The sequence below is a fragment of the Buceros rhinoceros genome, unplaced genomic scaffold (assembly GCF_000710305.1).
Source record: "Buceros rhinoceros silvestris isolate BGI_N320 unplaced genomic scaffold, ASM71030v1 scaffold3354, whole genome shotgun sequence".
NCBI classification, from domain to species: Eukaryota; Metazoa; Chordata; class Aves; order Bucerotiformes; family Bucerotidae; genus Buceros; species Buceros rhinoceros.
This window is the reverse complement of record NW_010407516.1, coordinates 96,013-116,460: the sequence shown is the minus strand read 5'-3', so window position 1 is coordinate 116,460 and position 20,448 is coordinate 96,013. Positions and strand designations below refer to the sequence as shown.

Below are 20,448 nucleotides of genomic sequence, written 5' to 3'. Positions count from 1 at the left end.
AGCTGCTCCTCATAGGACTTGTGCTCTAGACCCTTCACCAGCTTCGTTGCCGTTCTCTGGACACGTTCCAGCACCTCAATGTCTTTCTTGGAGTGAGGGCCCAAAACTGGACACAGCACTCAAGGTGTGGCCTCACCAGTGCTGAGTACGGGGGGACAATCACTGCCCTGCTCCTGCTGGCCACACTGTTCCTGATACAAGCCAGGATGCCATTGACCTTCTTGGCCATCTGGGCACACTGTTGGCTCATGTTCAATCGGCTGTCAACTAACAACCTCAGGTCTTTTTCTGCTGGTTCCAGGTAGGATTTAACACATTTTACAAATAGCAGTTTACCTGAATGTTTAGAGCTGTTAAAAGTGAAAATATCAGTGCACTTTATTTATCAGGGAATGAAATACACATTTTGAAGATACACTCTTTACCACTTTTGCTCTGGCACAATTTGCTTGGTTTTGCTCTAAGCAGATTTTGTGGCAATGCTATAGCCCAGGTTAGAAACATGAAAAGTATCTGCTATTGTGAATGTAAATTGTAGTGGTGGTCCAAAGGCTAACTTCATAATTGGTGTGATATTGCCAAAGACAGGTATGTTACATGGGAGGCAATTCTGGTTCTATGTTTTCATGTGAGTGATATATGCAGGAATAAGAACAAAGAAACAAGAGTAGTAAGGCAATGAGTGGTGCAGTCTCCTGGATGTTCTGCAAATTAATCAAGAGCCAAATTTATAATCTTTTGATCCAAAATCTCTGGGAATTTTGATTAAAAAGGGGATGCTGGATTCTGTCTTTCAGGTTTTGGGGGTTTTTTTTAGCCTGATGCATCCTCAAAACCAATTGCTAAAGCTCTATACCACTCTGAAATCAAAAGTAATTTTCAAAGGGATTGCCGAGTTCAATAGCCCTCTTCAGAAGTCAGTGTTTATTCTGATCAGAGGTTGAAATTTCATCAAAAGAGAAAGGATACAGCAATCCAACTTATTCAGTCTTTCTAAACGAAAAATAGAAAGGGGAGGAAACAAAGATACACTGTTTTGACTAGTACGATATTCTTTATGTAACAAAGAAGACTGGGGGCTTAAAAGGTTAAAGGTTTCCATGAGCAATTTTGACAGATTTTGAAATGACAGAAGAAGGTAGTAACTTTCTTCCTAACTTGTGAAAATGTGAAGGAGAAAAGGATGTTTGCATTCCAGGACTTTATCCTATTTACATAAAAGTCAAAGGTAAAATTCCCCTACATCAAACCATGCATACAGATCTTTTTACAGGCATCAAAATACTTTAAAAATACATTGCAGCATTGCGAGATTGGTTCCCAACTGCTTAGAAAAGCAGATCTGTGAATGTGACACCTGAAACCTGACAGAGTCAAGGTTCATACATTGATAGGAACCACTTTATGAGCTGGGCTCAAATCGATGCCACCGGTGTATTGTCACAGCTGTATTTACCATCTTTTGGAAAAGGTGTATCATTGCCAGCACAAATACATTTGCACTCTGCTTTTACTGCCTTCAGAGACTTGAAAAGTTTTCACTTTATTTCATGACCTTGGAGGCTTCTCGCCCTCTTAGTCAGCACATTCTCAGTACCAGAAAACCATTTTTTTCTGTTCAGTCCTGTCTATTTAATTTTAACATATCTTACCTCCAAGGGCATTTATCAACTTAATAGCAATGAGACAGAAATCCAGAGCATTCACTTCTGTTTCAATTTTAACTAACTTCATCACATGTGCCAGTACTACAGGGAGCAGAAAGTTGCAGTCCTCCAGTTAATGAGACCACTGCGAGTACACGCATCAGGTCATGTAAAAGTGGTTGCGACCGGGAGTTACCTTGCACCTAACCCAGCAATTCATGGCAACATCCAGACCTTGCTGTTGCCAAAATGCAATAATCTCCCAATTATAACATGCACAATGAAACTATATGGCTTCTTCACTTTCATTATTTCTCAGTTCACATGTCTGCTCAATCCTATACAGAACTGCAAAAATAACAAAATATTGGAACATTTGGAAGGGACCTTTGAGGGTCATCTAATGAAAACCACCTGTTCAACCAGGGTCAGCTAGAGCAGGCTGTCCAGCACAGTGCCCAGCTGGGATTTTTGCTTTGCAAAATTACTTTCTCCATCACCTTCCCAGGTACTGAGGTGAGGCTGACCAGTCTGTAGTTCACCAGATCTTTTTTCTTCCTTTCTCAAAGATTGGAGTGATATTTGCTATCTTTCTTTATTCAGGAACTTCTTCCAATTACCACGACCATTTAAACTAATCAGGACTTTACTGATTACATTGTCATGGAGTTTACTGATTAATGACATCAGCCATCTCCTTCAGCACTCGGGGGCAACCCATCAGCTACCATGAACCATGTATGTTCAGTTTGTTTAAATGCTCCCTAACCTGGTTCTCTTCCACAAGGGTTAAGTTCCTTGTTCTAGACCTTTTGTCTAGGGGGCCTGGGATTCTTGGAGGCCAGTTTACTGGTAAAGACAAAGGCAAAGCAAGCACTGAGTCTTTTCAACACAAATTCTCAGTAGTTATCCTGCCCCATTGAGCAATGGACCCGCATTTTCCCTAGTCATCTTTTTGCTGTTTACGTATTTGTAAAATCCTTTCTTATTGCCCTTCACAATCCTTCACAGATTCAACTCGACTCTGGCCTTGGCTTTCCTAACCCTATCCCTGCAACCCTAGACAGTAGCTCTAAACTCTTGCTGGATCACCTGCCCCTGCTTCCATCTCTTGTACACTTCATTTTTATGTCTGATTTCAATTAGGAGCTTATTGTTCACCCATTGAGGCTTCCTGCTGCCTTTGATTTCCTGCTTATTAAGATGGATCTTTCTTGAGCTTGGAGGTGGTGATCCCTGAATATAAAACAGTTCCCTTGGACCCCTCTTCTCTCCAGACCAGAGAGAAGACACTCCATATCCCATGGGATTTTCCAGGCCTGGACGAAACCTCTGAAGAGGTTGAAGCCTCCTGAAATCCAGGGCTGTGGTCCTGCTTTTTTGCCCTACTTCCTCCTCTTAGGATCCAGAACTCCACCACTGGTCACTGCAGTCAAGGCTGCCTCCAGATTTCTCATCCCTGGACAGTTCTTCCTTGCTTATAAGTATGGGGTCCAAACAAGCACCTTTCTTGTTGGCTCCTCAGTTACCTGTGCCAAGAAGTTGTCATTAGTGCACTCAAGAAATCTCATAGACTGCTTGAACCCTGCTGTATCAGCTTTCCAGCAGATAACTAGGGTCCTTATGGTCCTCCACAATGACCAGGGCCTGTAAATATGAGACTTCTTCCACTTGATTGAAGAAGGCCTCATTTATCTCATCCTGGTTAGCAGATCTATGCTAGATTTCCACTATAATGGTCTGCCTGCTAATCTTGACATATACATTCAAGGCACTGGAAAATATACACAACTAAATTATTTATCTTACAAAACCTCCCCTTAGCATATTGAAATATTTTACCTCAGGTGTATCAATCACTGGCAATTGCTCTATGTACTGGAGATAATCTTCAACTGTTTTCCCTTTTGGAATAACATAATCTTTGTAGAAACAAAATTTTTCACTAAACATATGCTCTCCAAACCACACTCTTGCATATGTATTCAGCAGTGCTTTGTCAAGGTCATCAGTTACACGGCCACCATACTGTACTTCTCCAAGCATATAGCGAACACAGCTCCAGTTCACTCCACGTTTAATGTCCATATCATCCAAATGGTTCTGAACAAATTGCACACTGGCTGCAAAGTCTGCCTGATTAAATTCATAAGGAATATTCCAGCCCAGTGGACCAAACTTTCGTCTTTCCTGTAAAAGAGATAGAGCTAAAAGTAAAAGGCTGATTGATAGTAATTGTGAAGAAAACATTAAGTGCAGAAGAACACATGAAATGTAGTAAGAATGCAGTAGTCCAGCTAGGGCTGTATTTCACCAACATTAAAAAAAATATTCTCTTAATACATACACACTGCCAAACGCTTGATTAATTATCTAATAATAGTTAAATATGTCTTTATTTATCATCATCAGTAGAGAGATACGAACAAAAAATAGGAACATTAGCATTTTCACAAAGGAAAAAAATCTTTTTTTTAAGTGCAGTGAGCCTGTGAGTCTAGAATTATAGTTTCTGAATTTCAGAAATGAAGCTACTGTTTTAGGAAATTATGTCCAAATTCATCAGCCATGATCTTTGTCTGTGGTCCTCCTATATACTACAAATATTTGTATCACTGATGTCTCTACATGGTGCAGATGTAAGTAGCAAAAGCTGCTTCTGACTTGAATCATTTACAGATGCAGCTGGCTGTATGTAGTTGTTAGGGCAATATCTGTTATTTAAACATTCTGAATTTCCACCAAGAAAGAAGCAACAGGCCAAAGACGAGCACACCACAAGCTTCCATTGGACCACAATGAATCAGTGCATGGATTCCACAGAGTTAAATTAACTAGTGACCCAATATAAACTCAGGTTACTGCAAAATCTATCAATAGAATGATGAGCAGTTGTGGTTAATCCATAAAGCACTTCCGTTTCTTTAATGAAACTCCTGAAAGGCAACACCCAAAACCATCTTCCACTTTCATTTCCTCCTACAGGTTTCAGTGTGGGAAGGATTTATATTCACCCTTTTAGCCTTCTCATTGTGAAAGCCACAGTTTTAAGACTATGGTTTTCCAACCCAAGCTGTGAAGCTCTAATAAGCTTTTATGATTTAAAATATTATTTAAAAAACGAATTAGTTGAAAGACAAATCACACAGCCATGCCCAAAGGATTTAACAGAAGGGTACACTAATTGATCGTTTGCTGATCGTCCTTTTTTAGTCTGAAATATCATCACTGTTGGAGGTAGAATATCAACATGAGCAAAGTTCTAAGACTGCTCCAGTAATAGAGGTGTGATATTTTCTTTCTTATTTTATTCATATTAATTTACCAACATGGATTTCCATTTAAACTTGCTTTTCATTTAATAACATGGTGCATTAATAACTGAAACATGGCTTTATGACAGAAAAAAGGAATGTCTTTTTAAACCTGAACGGTTGTATGAAGAAATGCCACAGCATATAGCAATGGTTTCCACTGCGGCAAGTTGCTCACTTCTAGGTGATCCTGAGTAACAGCTGAGTATGTCCGTTTTAAGCCAGCTTTCACACCTAGAAAATAAGTATAAAAATATAATATATGAGGAAAAAAAGTATGGAACTCATAACATTCTTCTATAAATATATAAAGAACATCTGCAGGTAGCAGCATAGTTTGGGTAAAAGAAAGGCATTCAACAGCAGCAACAGGTTAGAGACCAAGAAAAGTTGGATGTTTTCATATCACACAAAATAACAAAGAGTTGAGCTTGGAAGGGACCTCTGGAGGTCACCTTGTGTAACGCCCCTTCTCAAAGCAGGGTCAACTAGAGCTGGTTGTTCAGTGCCTTGCCCATGTGGGTTTTGAGGATGGAGTCCACAAATTCATTGAATAAGCTGTTCCAGTATTTGACCATCCTCACAGTGGGTTTTTTCTGATGCCAAAGTGGAATTTCCTGTATTTCCATTTGTGTCCATTACCTCTCTTTCTGTCGCTTGGTACCACTGACAAAAGTCTTGCTGTTTTCTTTACTCACTCCTTCTCTCAAGGCTAAACAATCACAGCTCTCTTAGTCTATCCTCATATGCCACATTCTCCAAGCCCTCTGCGTCTTTCGTTGGCCTCTCATTGGACTTGTTCGGTCCATGTGCTTCTTGCACTTGGCAGATCAGATGTGGACACACCACTTCAAACGTGCTCTCATCATGGCTGAATAATTCAGCCATGATGAGAGCACATTCAATAGAAGGTGATAGAGAAGAATCACCTTCCTCAGTCTTCTGGAAATGATCTTCCTAATGCAGCTGAGAGTGTTGCAGGCCACCTTTGCTCTAAGGGTGTATTGCTGGCTCCTGTTCCACTTGGTTTCAACTGAGAACCCTAGGTCCTTTACTGCAAAGCTGCTTTACAGCTGGTCAGTCCCATCATGTATGGGCGCAATGGAGTCTTTCTCTCCAGGGAGAGTACTTGGCACTTCCCTATATTGAAGTTCAGCAGATTTATGTCAAACCATTTCTCCAGCCTGTGAAATTCTGACTGAACAACAACATAAATGTCTGGTCTATCAGCCCCCTTTTCCGACTTCGTATCAACTATAAACTTGCTGAGGGTGTCCCACCATCCAGGTCATTACTGAAAATTTTAGCCACTGCTGGCCCCAGTATTGACCCCTGGGGTACATCACTGGTGACTGCTCTCCAACCAGATTTGTGAATCTTACCACAACCCTTTGAGCCTGGAAGTTCACACAAATTGCAGTCCACCTCACTTTTGCAATGCCGACTTCTTCTGTTTGTCTATAAGGATGTACTGGGAGGGCCTGTGTCAAAAGCTTTCTTGAATTCGAGATAAACAACAACCTATGCTCTTCCCTCATCCAATAAACCAATCATCATGTAAAAGGCTAGCAACTTGGTTACTAAGCTCAAAGCATAATAAGTAATCAACTGCTTAAGGCCAAAAAAAAAGAAAACAAATACACCAGGAACAGATATTCTACAGTATCGTCATCATCAGTGGCTTGGATAAGGAGACAAACAAGCTCAACAAATTTGTAGACAATACTAAGTTAGAGAGTGTGAATGACAAACTTGTGGCAGTGCAGACAACCTGAGGGCTTGCACAAATCTTGCACAAATGGCTGGGGCCTGCACAAGCATCTGATAAAGATCAGGTTGACACCCCAGGGCTATCTGGTGCCTCTGAGTCTAGATCCATTAGCTGGACTCCTGTCTGTGCTTACTTATTCAAATGACCACAGCCCACACTCCACGAGGGTATAAAGGAGACCTGCCAGAGATCCCAGTTTGAGGCAGTCCTCTCTGGAGCAGCAGGTAATGCAATCGGGGACTCTGCCCTCGGATCATGATGTCAGGTGTGGCAAACAAGCTCAACAAATTTGTAGACAATACTAAGTTAGAGAGTGTGAATGACAAACTTGTGGCAGTGCAGACAACCTGAGGGCTTGCACAAATCTTGCACAAATGGCTGGGGCCTGCACAAGCATCTGATAAAGATCAGGTTGACACCCCAGGGCTATCTGGTGCCTCTGAGTCTAGATCCATTAGCTGGACTCCTGTCTGTGCTTACTTATTCAAATGACCACAGCCCACACTCCACGAGGGTATAAAGGAGACCTGCCAGAGATCCCAGTTTGAGGCAGTCCTCTCTGGAGCAGCAGGTAATGCAATCGGGGACTCTGCCCTCGGATCATGATGCCAGTTGAGGATACTTCCCAGGACTCCCCTTGGATCAGGATGCTATCCGAGTGTATCTCCTGGGACTGAGTGAGCCTTCGTCACTCAGATGGTGAGTGACCCTTCTGGCACTCTTAAGTGGGAGACTCTCCTGTGTGTGAGTAAGAGTGTACACATTGTGGCTCATCTTCCTTAAAGAGTATGCTTTGGTATTCAGGAATCTGTTGTATAGTAGTATATTCCCAACTGACCTCTGATCCCGTAATTAATTTTGGTCAGTCAGAGTGCCAGGCAAATTTGATTGCAATAAATCCACGGTTTTCAGATAGCTGCTGTTGTCTGTTTTGTAAGTGCCTCTGCAACAATACTAAATGACAGAACATCAGTCCAGAGGGATCTAGAGAGAATGAAGATTGGCCAAAGACACCCGCGGGAGGTTCAACAAGAAGCGCAAAGTTCTGCACCTGCAGCACAATAACCCTATGCATTTGTACAAGCTGAGATTTGCCAGCTGAGATCTACTGGTAAGCACTTCAGGATTATCGCAAATGCCAGCTTGACTGTAAGCCAAAATTGCACTCTTTTATCAAATAACAAAATCCAGGTAGTGGGCTACCTTAGAAGAAGCACAGCCAGCAGACTGAAAGTTCTTATCACTCTCCGCTTAGCATTGATCTGGATTCCCCTCAGATATATTGTCCACATTTGGCACACAAAGGTGGTGTGAAGAAACTGGATGGGGCAATAATGTGGTCAGATACTGGGAGTGCATGCCTACAAAGGTAGGACAAGAAGGCTGAGTTTGTTTAGTCTGTTGGAAAGGACGCTGTGGTACGCAAAAACCAAATACTGAGAGGTGGCAGACAATTCCAGACAGATAATGAGGGGTGGTGGCGGTCCAAAACTGAAATTTTGAACTCTCAAGGACAAACCTGCTACTTGCTAGCTCTGAATGGTACAGGCTGCAAAAAATGGAACATCCTGAATCCTCCCATTAATACAGAAACATGAGTTAGAACTGCCAGTTAGGATGCTAATCACACATTGTGCTTCTGCACACAGACTACTTAGGTTAGAAAAAAATAAGGACTTAGAGGCCCAGAAAGCAAGGGATGAACATCCTAACTTAAAGAAAGTGGGGAAAGATCCTGGAGGTAGGGGACATGCACAGGTATCTACATTAGGAACGTCCAAGACTGGTAGCTGCAAGTAGCTGGACAGCATAAAACCAACATGACTTTCTGCCTGATCTTCCTGGACCAACATCAATCTCTCCAATGGAAAGGGAAATCAAGATGAAATGAATGCAATACAGGAGGCTATGAGCATGAGCAAGTGACTGCGTAAAATAAGCAAGTGGCGTAAAAGCCCAAATCTCATAGTTTCTTAAATAAACCCCAGTATTTAGATCCACTATGGCTTGTTATTAACTGTCTTGCCTGTGACAGAGGCTAAGTGGTGATTCAGTAGCAGTGCACAAATACCCGAAGGACAATTACAAAGATGTTGGGGACCGTCTCCTGTCAGCAGTGCCAGATGACATAAAAAGAAGCAACAGCCACAGCTACATACTGCTGCTTGGGAGGTTGAGGTTGAGTGTTCAGAGGAGTTTTTCTTTTTCCTCACACAGCAGAGCACAGAACTGGCCTCCCTCTGCATCCTTGGGTGGGGTCAACAGAACAGAAGGAAAAGAGTGATGGAGTGTAGTAAGCTTCAGAAAGAACAACTGACCTGACATTCTCCACAGGTTCTACACAAACAACAAAATTACCTTCAGTTTCTGTTACAAACCCCCAAAAAATAGCAATTTGCTCCCCAAAAGAGTCATGCTTTACACATCACAAGACTGACTTACACCGTGCTGTATTTAGCTAATGAAAACCAAAACTAAATGACAGCACAGAGTATGGTGAAGCAGTGTAGGGTGACGGGGGAAGCAAGTCCCAAAAGTCAGAGAAAGTAAACATGGTTTCCTACCTTGAGGGGGTTCATTAGTAAATTTGATAGAGGCCTGTAAAAGATTGATAGGAAACTCTGAGTGAGCCTCTGTAGTGATCCATGTCCTGAAACCTTCACTCATAGATTCTGTTGTTGAGATGGTGTCCATTAACTCACTAAGAAACTCTAAGCCAAGGTGGCAATTCTGTAGAAGAAGCCATCCTCCATCTTGCATGCACTGATTTAACAGGCGCCTCGCATGGACTTCCTGGCCCTGACCCATTGAAATGGCACGACAGGGAATGTTCTGGAAGGAAAAAAGGAAGTTTCTTTTATATATCATTCTTTTGAATGATTATACATATAAAGTATTGCTTCTGTAGGTCCATGTGTAGTGACATTGTGTCACAATGAAAACTGCTAATATTGGTGGAGACTTATTGTATTAAACCTGAGTAAACAAAGAAGCAAAACCCTCCAAGTTGCTCTTACCTTCCAGCTGCTGAAGGAAAACTACACCCACTGGACATAATCTTTTTTTGCAGGTCTGACAAAGTCAATTGGATAAGACAACTGAAACGTTTTCCTTTCCTTTTCCCCACTTTCCCAAATAAAGCAGGACATACAGCAACATAGCTGCCTGACTATTTTTTTTCCTATGATGTGGACTATCTTGAGATGGACAGATGTTAAGGCTTCCAGTTAAGTCACCCAGTTCTAAACAGCGTGGATGTGACTGCCCTACTTGTGCATGAGACAAAGGTTAAGCATGTGGACACAAGCTGTGCTGGGTCATTTCGCCTTAGGGTCACAGTATAGGCCCTGACCTGATTTTACTGAACAGTATAAATACAGCTGATGTATGTGATCCTCCATGTCCTGGCAAAAGATTTAAGGAGAAGAGAATGCCAAGGATAAGAAAGCAAAAACCTGCTCTCAGGTCAGTAAAACCTGAAATTGCAGCTAGAAGAAGCAAAGCTAAATAGCCTGTGAAGTTGGCTGTGTGATGAAGGAGCAAAACCTTTACCTTTACTAAGAGGTAGCTGAGTACAGCTAGCACTCTCATAAGTCAAAACTGTGACTTATCCCTCCAGAGCGCATAAATATTCAGCTAGTACATTATTCCCTAACAAAGCATCTGCTCATAATTTGCTCTTCTCAATGTTACCTCTCAAATGTGCAATCATTAAAGGTTATAGAAACATCAAGACAAGGAAAAAATATTTTTCACTATGGATTGTCCTCATTTCACTCCTGAAAGAACTCTGTCAAAATGACTGTTTCTCTCAATAGTGAGTCATACCGATATATCTGTGTCATCTTAATACATTGCTATCCAGACAACAATACTACCACTTTAGTCACTACAGCCGCCCTGAGAGTTCTGTTGAAGGTTCTGTGCATCATACCCTAAAAGAAGAAACTACCTATACAACAATAACCTGGTTATAATGAAGTCAAAGTACTAGGCTTAATGAACTTCATTTTAATTCAGAAAGTCAAATGTTCACTCCATCTTCAGGTGAAAGTAAAGGGGCCAGCAATCGAACTAGTTTTAAGACAGAGCTTGTTTGGTTTATAAACAAGATTATATAGCTCAGTAGTCACAGATGCTGTTTCCATTTCTTTGGGAGAAGGTCACCTGAACAACTAAATTTTAGAGTGAAAAATAAATTCTTGTCAAAAATTTGAACATTTCCAACTGCAGATAATGGATTTATAGTGTTAGTATCATCCTTAGAGGTACCATCAGTACTGACAACCCATTTTAAATCCTAAATCTAAGCATTCTTCATCACATTCAGACAAATAAAAAAAGAGACTCTTTATTTTCAAATAGAATGAGTATCTAAAGTTTCTAATTAATAAGCTGGAGAGATTTGTGGGTGCTCCCCACTTTTGCAAGTAAATCTTACTTAGCGTATAACAAAATCCTGTACTCCTATATGAAGATGCATTCTAACAGGAGAAAAGTTATGGAGATCTACTGTGAATAGCTTCTTGGGAAAATTATACTTGCACCTACATTGTGAACCATAAAACACAAAGCACAGAGTGCCTTAAAGTGATGCTGCGCTGCAAGAAATGTTGATCATCTCCATCAGGGAAACTGATTGAATGGTAGGGTCTCCAAAGTAATTTCTCTTGGCACCACATTTATGATTTTTTATCTGTATCTTCCTGTAATTGTCATACTGCTAGCTCCTACAGTGAAGGCCACACAGCATAAACCACAAGTATTGCTTTCTTCTTAGAGCTAAGTACTTTCACTGAAAAATGGACTACCATAGTTTGCCAGATAAAGACAGAGGGTTCACTGGAATCAAGCAACTGGAAAAGCCAAGAATTTAACATTTTCAGTTCCTCAGTAAATACATCTTGGTTACTGTTCCACAATTAACCTCCAGACAACACTGGTATGAATATAATTTTCATCGTCTGAACTTCTATAAAATGTGGAAATACCATTTCTAGTTCAAAGGATATGACAGTTTTAACTGTGTTTATCAGCTCTAGCAAACTCAGTTTGGGAGGATACCTTTGATTTTGCAAGACGTTCTATATTTTCAGTGGGGTCAGACCCCATTGATAAAAAGCATGTCAAAGGTGTTCGACAGTCGCTTTCTGCCCACATTGCTTCCATTTCAAGAATAAATCCTTCTGCATATTTCCCTCCAAGAGATTCTGCAATGTAGTGTCGAGCCTAAACAAAACAAAACAAACAAACAAAAAACCAACAAAAAAAATACCAGAACTATATACCTTTTATTTTTTTAATTTAACGCTGTTCATTGATGTGGAATTTACCAATACCTACACTGGAATGTAATGACTTTCTAAACTTTCATTTTCAACTTTGGTGCAACAAAAATTAGAGTTCACAGCAGTCAGCCATTGAAATTCTCAGATAACAAACTTCAAACAAAGAAAAGAAAATTCTGCTCACACAACTGCCATACTGTGAGCATTGTTGCTGAGATTGCTGAATGATTTTTGAAAAAAGAAATCCATGCAGAATAGATCCACTGTCGGCTCTGAGGACAGCTCAGATACTGCCCCTAAATTACTGATTCCTAAAGCTTGGTGGACGGCCAAACAAAAAGCGTTTCTCTATACCAGACCCATTCTTAACTCCTCTAAGCATGTATTGTTGACACTGTCTCTACAGCACAGCAGATTAGACAGATCTTTCATCTGACCCAGTTACAATTTTTCGATGTGTTTGTTGGAACTTCAGACAAATTCTCCTGTCCAGTGGTTATCCAATTCAAGTCTCTTATGCTGAATACCCATTTCTACAAAAAATAAACACAGCTCAGACCTTATACTTAAAGGTCAAGCCTTCCCTGTGCCTCTATTGTCCTCTTTTCAGAGATGTTTTCTAAAAGGACTTCTAAAGCTATCCTGGTGTATGAAACACTTTGTTGACAGACATGATTTTCAAACTGTGTAATCTACTAGCACAGATTCTGAGAAATGTATTATGGCAACAAACACCCAGGAACAAGGTAGACTGAGGAAGATCCCAATCCACAAAAATAACTCAATCATCCACTATTAAGAGTAACTTCTGCCCTAGTCAGGAGAGGTAAGTTTTGTAACACTTGGGGAAACACAGTAAAGAAAATAATAAGGATCACCTCTTTCCTCAAAAATTAAAATAATTACAGATTTTGAAACCACTGTTCAGAGATATTCTTTCTCAAAGATGGTTGAGCAAGACAGTAAGAGTATTGATAAATGATCAGTAGCAGCTTTACTATTTTGGTCTGTTTAAATTGTGGCAGATGGAGCTCCTCTACTTATCTCTTATTTACCAGCTGAAGAGGAGGAAAAAGGATGGAGGGGATCTTGTTGAAAAAGAGTTCCATTAAAAAATGGTGTCCCTAAATACAACACAGATGCTATCATGACGTGTTACGTGTAAATTTGAGATAGGCAGAAAATCAGAAGTACTGCTTTCCAGTGTAGGTAAAGACAAAAAAAAAAAAAAAAGTTGAAGAGAGGATATTCATAGGCTCATACATCTCTTTTAGACCTATATAGAGAAGAAAAATCCAACTATCACAGACTGTGGAGAAACTGCTAGTCTATTGCAGTTTGTTTTACGATATCTGCCATGAGACTGTCTTAATTATTACTTTCTCAGCATGGAGGGTAAGTAAACAGTTTATCTGCTATTTTAGTGCACCTGTCAGCAAAGTGAACTGTTCTCTTTCCGATTCTTCTGTGAATAATTAGGGATGTATCTTCTGATCCACTGGAAGTACACAACAGTTTTATAAGTTTCATAACTACACTTCAGAAGCTCCGCACAAAAAATGGTATTCTTCCAGCTCCAACACAATTTATTTCATGTTTTGCAAGGCCCTTTCTAATTCGTTGCAATTGAATAAATTAATATTTCTTTTGCATATCTTTATTACAAGGATTTCAATACTTGATTTTCAAAATGGCTCACTCTGCAACAAATATTACAAAAAAATAAATTCAGATAACAAAAGTTTGGAACTAGCAGTTCTACAGGAGACACTACACGGCATAGCCATTGTACAAAAGCTTATCTTACTTGGGCAACGGTATGATCAGGGCACCAGCTACGGACAAGGAGCAGTTTACGGAATTGATCCAGTAAGCTGTCATATCCATCAGGAATAACAGCTTTTTCAGGTGCTTCTTCATCAAACCAAGCTTTCCAGGACTTCTCATTCCTAACAACATGCACCAGAAGTTTATTAAAAGGGTACAAGCTGGATAACTGCACGAGATTGAGCCATGTCATGTCAAGGATCCACTTTTTCGGTTTTGGTTCCACAGAATTCAGGTCCAAACTGGCACCTCCTGCAAAGTGAAAAGCATTAAAGTAGAAAACAATGCTATTGCATCCTCATGCATTCACATGTCTGCTCACCACCTACAAAAAGAGATGCTGCTGACTGTCTCCAAGCTCATAGATGGTATGGTAGGTATGTGGCAATTCAAAAAAGAGGCATACAGGAGAAAACTATATGGTCTCTTACAAAGTAATGGACTTCTTTTCCTGCTTTACCATGTAAAACAGTTAAATATCCTCACCTAAGCATTATTTTGATAATGAATAATCTATATTGCTCTTGATCTGGAAAATTTTACTCTTAAATCCTTCTTGGGCTATACATGCTTTCATTTGCCAGTTAAAGAACATTAGATCAGCTGGATACAACGTATTGTTAGTGCAAACACTGCAAAATCTGATTTTGGCTGTTCACAAACATATGTAGACAGGAACATTTTTAGCAAAATTACCTTTGATCAGTGTTTCAAACTCAGCATGTGAGATTTTCTTGGCCTGCAAGTCAATCTTCAGTGCCAGAAGCAATGTAAACAGGAATCTGTGATTTTCATACAGACCTCGAACTGTATACTTGAAGACTTCATAGGTGAGATGCTCGATTACATACACTACTCTTTTTGCTGTGATCTGAGATTTCTGAGATTTTTCCACTGATAGGTCAAAAATGCCAAGGAACTGCCGTAAGGATGTTTGGTACATGACATTGACCAAGCTCATTTCCACAATGAGGAAATAAAGGATGCTACCACGACCAGCAACAGGTCGATACTCTTCACGTGCAGTATTGATTTTCACCTCTGTCTCCGCTGCTATCTTTAATTTTTCACTGACCTTAAAATTAATTGAAAAGACCATGCAAATTAAGACATGTCACTTGTGATTTATATTGTACAAGCAAAAAGAAAAAGTCTTGATTAAGATCACAACAGTAATTTTAGTCAAGCTTTGCTTCACACTGTCTGTCTTTCAACACAGACATTGTGTCTTCATGTGTTCAAACACCAGTCATAATGGGATTTGATTCAAACTTACACCTGCAAAGTATGCCTGGAATATCCAGGTAATAGTTTAATTCTGCTACATTTTATGAAGAAAAAATGGTAGCACTGCTACTACTTACTTATTAAGAGGTCAGATGTTATATAGTGGCTTTGAACAGAAAAAACCAAAACCAGAAAAAAATGTAATAAAAACCTTTAAATTGCAATTACAAAATGTTTCTGCAGTGCATTCAAAATTTACCTCTTCTGCAGTTGTTTTAGTGATTCTTAGGACTTCTATCAGAGACTCATCTTCAACCAAAGAGCCCTCTGTACTGGTTAGACGGAAAAGTAGGTTATCTTCAAGCTCCTGCATTTTCCTCTTGTTAGAAGTCACTTCTTCCATCAGTTTGACTCTTTCTGCCTCCAGTTCCTGTATTCAAAAATTTTCATTAGAATAGTCAAAATTAATTCAAAGAAAGCTTCCTTATAATGACACAGAAAACATGTGATTTCTTGCGTGAGAGATTGGAGGCTTTCCTGCTTTTTCTATAAACTACAGGAATATTATATACTGAAGTAATTTATACGTATACTGCATTTATTTAATTAATGTAGCATACTGAGGAGTGAAAACACATCAGAATTACCAGGAAAAGCTTCTTCATAGCAAGATGCACAAAGCAATATAACTAGTTTCCAGTAGTGATGAAAGCCACATTACATTAAGTACAATTAAATCATAAAAAAGACCGCAAGATGCATTGTATGGATTGATTACATCGTTTAGGAAGTTGACTGGATGACCTTTTAAATTTCTAATTTCTATGATTCTGTGACGTTGCAAGATACACTACTGCTTATAGAATCGGGAATGTCACAATTACAATCTATGCCATACAGACCTTTTATGCTATTTCTTCAAGACAGACAATGGCAAGGGAACAATGGCAGACGAGTCAACACAATGCCAAGTGAAATGAGGCATCTATACCTCACAGTCCAACACAGCTCAGAGATACCCTGGCTGCCTCTCTTTATTTAATAAATCAAGTCAAGCTTCCTGTAAGAAAAGGAGAGTTAATAATACCAGTCTACCTACACCTATGGCTTCAGTTTATTTTCATTCTTGTCAACATGCCAACTTAGAGAAAAGGAGATGTACAAAGTTATGGAGCACAGGAGAGGCCCTCCTCTGTTTCAAAGGAGAAGTGACACATTAATTTCCTCTCACACACTTTTTTGAAAACCTGTTTGTAATATATTCTAGGGCTGTCTAATGTAACTCTGTGGAAGCTACAAATAACTGCATCCTAAGAGAGGAGAATGACTTAAGCATCAGTCATTCAGCTTCAAATTTTCTGCCTTTTCTACTCTTTCTTTACCATTAATGCAAAAAAGATTAGAATTACACAAAAGGAGTAGTTCTACAGAACACTCAAACGTGCACTTAAGTGCATGCTTAAATTCTACTTAAGGATATGCTTAGTTTAAGAACAGGCACATCACCTATTCTATTTGTAAGCTTGTAAAGATTGTCTTTCAGAAAATTAGCAAATGTATCAGATGCCAGGGTTTTGTTTGCAAGAGGATTTCATGACCACATCTGTAACATAAAAAATAGCTATTCTGAACACAAATAGTGGCAGCAACTTCATTATCAAAGTACAAAAAGATGTCCATGACAATTTTTTCCCATATAGTTACAGGAGCAATCTTTAAAGCTGAGTAGAATAAACAATTCTTTGATCATATATTTCACTGATCAATCTTTAAGAATGTCTCGGTTCCTTTAATCTATTACTTTAGGTCAGTGAACGTAAACTTGTCGTCCTGTTTTTAATAGAAAACCTGTTCTTCAGATTCTCTGTTCACGGCCTGTCTTTTTTTTTTTTTTTTACCACATTTACCTGAGCTCCATTGGCTCTGGCTATCTACACTAGGACATTCATCTCTTACTGAGACAGAACAATGATTTCTTCATATCCGCTAAAGGGATGTTTAATAAATGTTGATCACCTGCAACTATGTCCCTGTGCAGCAAGTAGTGCTGATACTCACCAGCTACCCTCACAGCGTTCTTCAGCTGATACAGAGCACTGGATGAATATTTTTCAGTGAGTATATTTTTGCCCTAAAATGCAGTCTATGTGTTGCTATATACAGCCAATATGAATTCTCTAACAATTTTGTCCAGGCAAAAAAAAAAACCACAGAGAGAGGATATCTGTGTGTGGGGAGGTATGTATCTTTTTGTGTTTGAGAGTTGAAAAGCAGAAGCTTATATGTAGGTCATGAGAAAACAACTTCACCTCTATCTTCATTTAAACCTCTGTCTCACATCTGAGGTTTAGATATTCACTCCCAGCCACTCCTGTTGATGCTGTTCATTTCGCTTATATAAACATACATCTACTAGAGTAAAGATTGAAAGTTGGCATCCCTAGCACTTGTCTCACCCTGCTAGTGAATAGCTTTTCCTCAGTAACTGCTGTTGTAGCTTTTCCATTTTTCATGGAACAATTCATAGGAAGTTTGAGCATAACAATGACTTTTCTAGCCTCTGGTTGTGACTGTTAGACTGAAGGAAAAGTGTTTAGATTCCAGTCCTTACTTCAGCAAATGCTTGTTTGAGCAAAGTGGAAAGGTGTTGACCAGAGAAAGTGACAGCACCACTAAAGCACACCGGATAGAACATGCTTTTGAAAGTCAAAGGAGGAGGAATGAATTCCCTTAGGTGGAGAACTGCTCTCACATGAGCACGTCTACCTGAGTTACTTATTCAAAGCAGCAGCTCTACTAATCCAAACCTTAATCCTTGTTACTTTTCTCACAAAGACACAATTATGAAATGCTCAATTTGAAATAAATAAGTCATTTGATTTGATGTGAAATACAATGTCTGTGCTTTCACTTTAATGAGAAAAAGTAAATATTTAATTCTAGTGTAACCGGACCATAGTATTCATGTACTTATTGGTGTGACTGCCACAGTAAAAACCCCCACATTTGTCCATTATAATGAATTGACTTTAAAGTTCTTGGATAACGAGGCTGTTAAATCACACAGAAAGAAGGAATAACGATCTAGGAATTAAAGTATTTTGGAGGATGTCTCAGATATGGTATTATGAAATAGAAGTTCTGAAAAACACCTGAGAGAAGATTTTCTTCCTTGTATTTGTTTCCACATAATCAATGGAAATTTTAGTAAGGGCAGAGTCAAATGTTCAGGGTTCCTTAAAAATCTCATATGTCTTTGCACATTATAGCCTGGCTGGCAAAAGTAGTTCAAATTCATAAGCATTTTTTCATGTAATGCAAATAAAGTTTAAAAAAGAATTCAGAAATAGAAGTTTCTGACTGAACAAGGAGCCTTTGCTTTATAAGAAGGAATAAAAATGCTTTATGTATCTCATGTACATGCCTGTGATGTATTTTTAATGAACAATTTTCCTTCTTCCCTTTCCAAGGCCAGATCTTAAAATAAATGTTTAGGTCCCTCAATTCAATTAAAAACCTGAACGAGCCATATCTCCATGCCAATAGTACAAAGTACTAGATACCTGTTTTTCTGTGAGGATGACACGGCCGAGGAGCTGGTCTTCCAGTCCTTTCATAGTAACAGTAAAGTCAATCACTGTTGTTCTTGCACTTATTTCTGGAGTATAGGCAGGATTAGCCAATTTTGTGGTCATATAAAGGGTAAATCCCTTCATCACATCTACCTCCTTGTCACCTACTTTCACCTGAAAATAAAACATATTACTTAATTTTCAAAGGCTGAATGCAGAAAAACAATTATCCAGTGCAAAAGAGATTAACCCTTTTTTTACATTTATCGCTTTCTGCTTAAAGGGTAAAAAAACCCCAACCCCTGAGTTCACTGTTCATCTTTTTAAGCATTGCAAAGGTGTGAATCTTGGCAGTAGCCACTTGACCAGATACCCAGCATCTGTCCCACTTGTTTGTATTTTCATGCCCACAATTCATCTTACTTTGTGTCCTGAACCGGATTTTATGAAATTTTTTTCCAAGATGTTATCAAGAGCAGGATCAAGTTCCTCTCCAACATCTTCTATTAACAAAGGTTGGCCAAGGGACAGGCAGTCTTCTATGTGACTTCTGAAGAACTTGTGGTTCATAGCTGTAACCTAGGAAGATTAGTTCACAATAGAACATGCATTTGCAAGCACATAGAAAATAGCATGAAATCTAGTGCAGTAGTGAAATCTGGTACTGGTTGACAGCCGACTGAATACGAGCCAGCAGTGTGCCCAGGTGGCCAAGAAGGCCAACAGCATCCTGGCTTGTATCAGCAATAGTGTGGCCAGCAGGAGCAGGGAAGTGATTGTCCCCCTGTACTCGATGCTGGTGAGGCTGCATCTTGAATACAGTGTCCAGTTTTGGGCCCCTCACTACACAAAGGACATTGAGATGCCAGAGTGTGTCCAGAGAACGGCAATAAAGCTAGTGAAGGGTCTAGAGAACAAGTCCTATGAGGAGCAGCTGGGGGAACTGGAGGTGTTTAGCCTGGAAAAAAGAGGCTGAGGGGAGACCTTATCACTTTCTACAACTACCTGAAAGGATGTTGTGGTGAGATGGAGGTCCATCTCTTCTCCCAAGTAACAAGTGATAGGACAAGAGGAAACAGGCTCAGGTTGCACCAGAGGAGGTTTAGGCTGGATGTAAGAAAAATTTCTTCACTGAAAGGAGCATGAAGCACTGGAACAGGCTGCCCTGTGGAGGAGTCACCTCCATTCTGGTGGAGTCACTCTCCGTAGAGGTATTTAAGAGATGTATAGATGTGGTGCTGAGGGACATGATTTAGTGGTGACCTGGCAGCGCTGGGTTAAAAGTTGGACTTGATGATCTTAAAGGTCTCTTCCAACCAAAACAATTCCACAATTCTATGATTTTTAGTCCCAATGAACCTAAGGAATGAAGTTAGTGTCTTAGTGACCAACAGTAAAATTCTAACAAGACCAGAGCAAACTACAATATCCCAGATGCAAAGGCATAATCCAAACACCTGGCTATTTAGAGTCTTGACATAACTTTCTTCATCCTGGACTTTATAGAATTCAAATTCAGCTGACACCTGAACCAGGATGTCTAAAAGCTCGTAACTGACTGAATTTTCATCAGGAAACCTTCCTCTGCAGGTAGAGGCTGCATCTGTGTGTATTCAAAGCCATGCAAGCTTTGAAGAGTACATAGCAGCTCAATAGTTAAGCCCTGTCAGGACTCACAAATTTCATAGGCTGGATATTCACACATACTGACCACAGCGCAGGCCTGGTAGACATTTCTCTCTGGCTCATCAGCCAAATGTCATCATCACTTACAGTGTATGAATAGTGGGGAAAGAAGAAACG

At 39.7% G+C, this 20,448-nt stretch overlaps 1 protein-coding gene across 1 annotated transcript in view; it reads right to left on the bottom strand.

Annotated features, from left to right (window-relative positions):
* LOC104491983 (dynein heavy chain 5, axonemal-like) overlaps positions 1-20,448 on the bottom strand; it is a gene marked incomplete at its 5' end in the record, with an annotated part of 143,474 nt that overhangs the window by 27,100 nt on the left and 95,926 nt on the right. Inside the window, 9 exons of the mRNA XM_010134480.1 lie at positions 3,489-3,836; positions 5,073-5,194; positions 9,296-9,563; positions 11,796-11,960; positions 13,827-14,098; positions 14,543-14,921; positions 15,333-15,503; positions 18,637-18,819; positions 19,069-19,224. Of these exons, the coding sequence (XP_010132782.1) occupies positions 3,489-3,836; positions 5,073-5,194; positions 9,296-9,563; positions 11,796-11,960; positions 13,827-14,098; positions 14,543-14,921; positions 15,333-15,503; positions 18,637-18,819; positions 19,069-19,224 (2,064 nt within the window). The remainder of the gene's footprint in view (positions 1-3,488; positions 3,837-5,072; positions 5,195-9,295; positions 9,564-11,795; positions 11,961-13,826; positions 14,099-14,542; positions 14,922-15,332; positions 15,504-18,636; positions 18,820-19,068; positions 19,225-20,448) is intronic.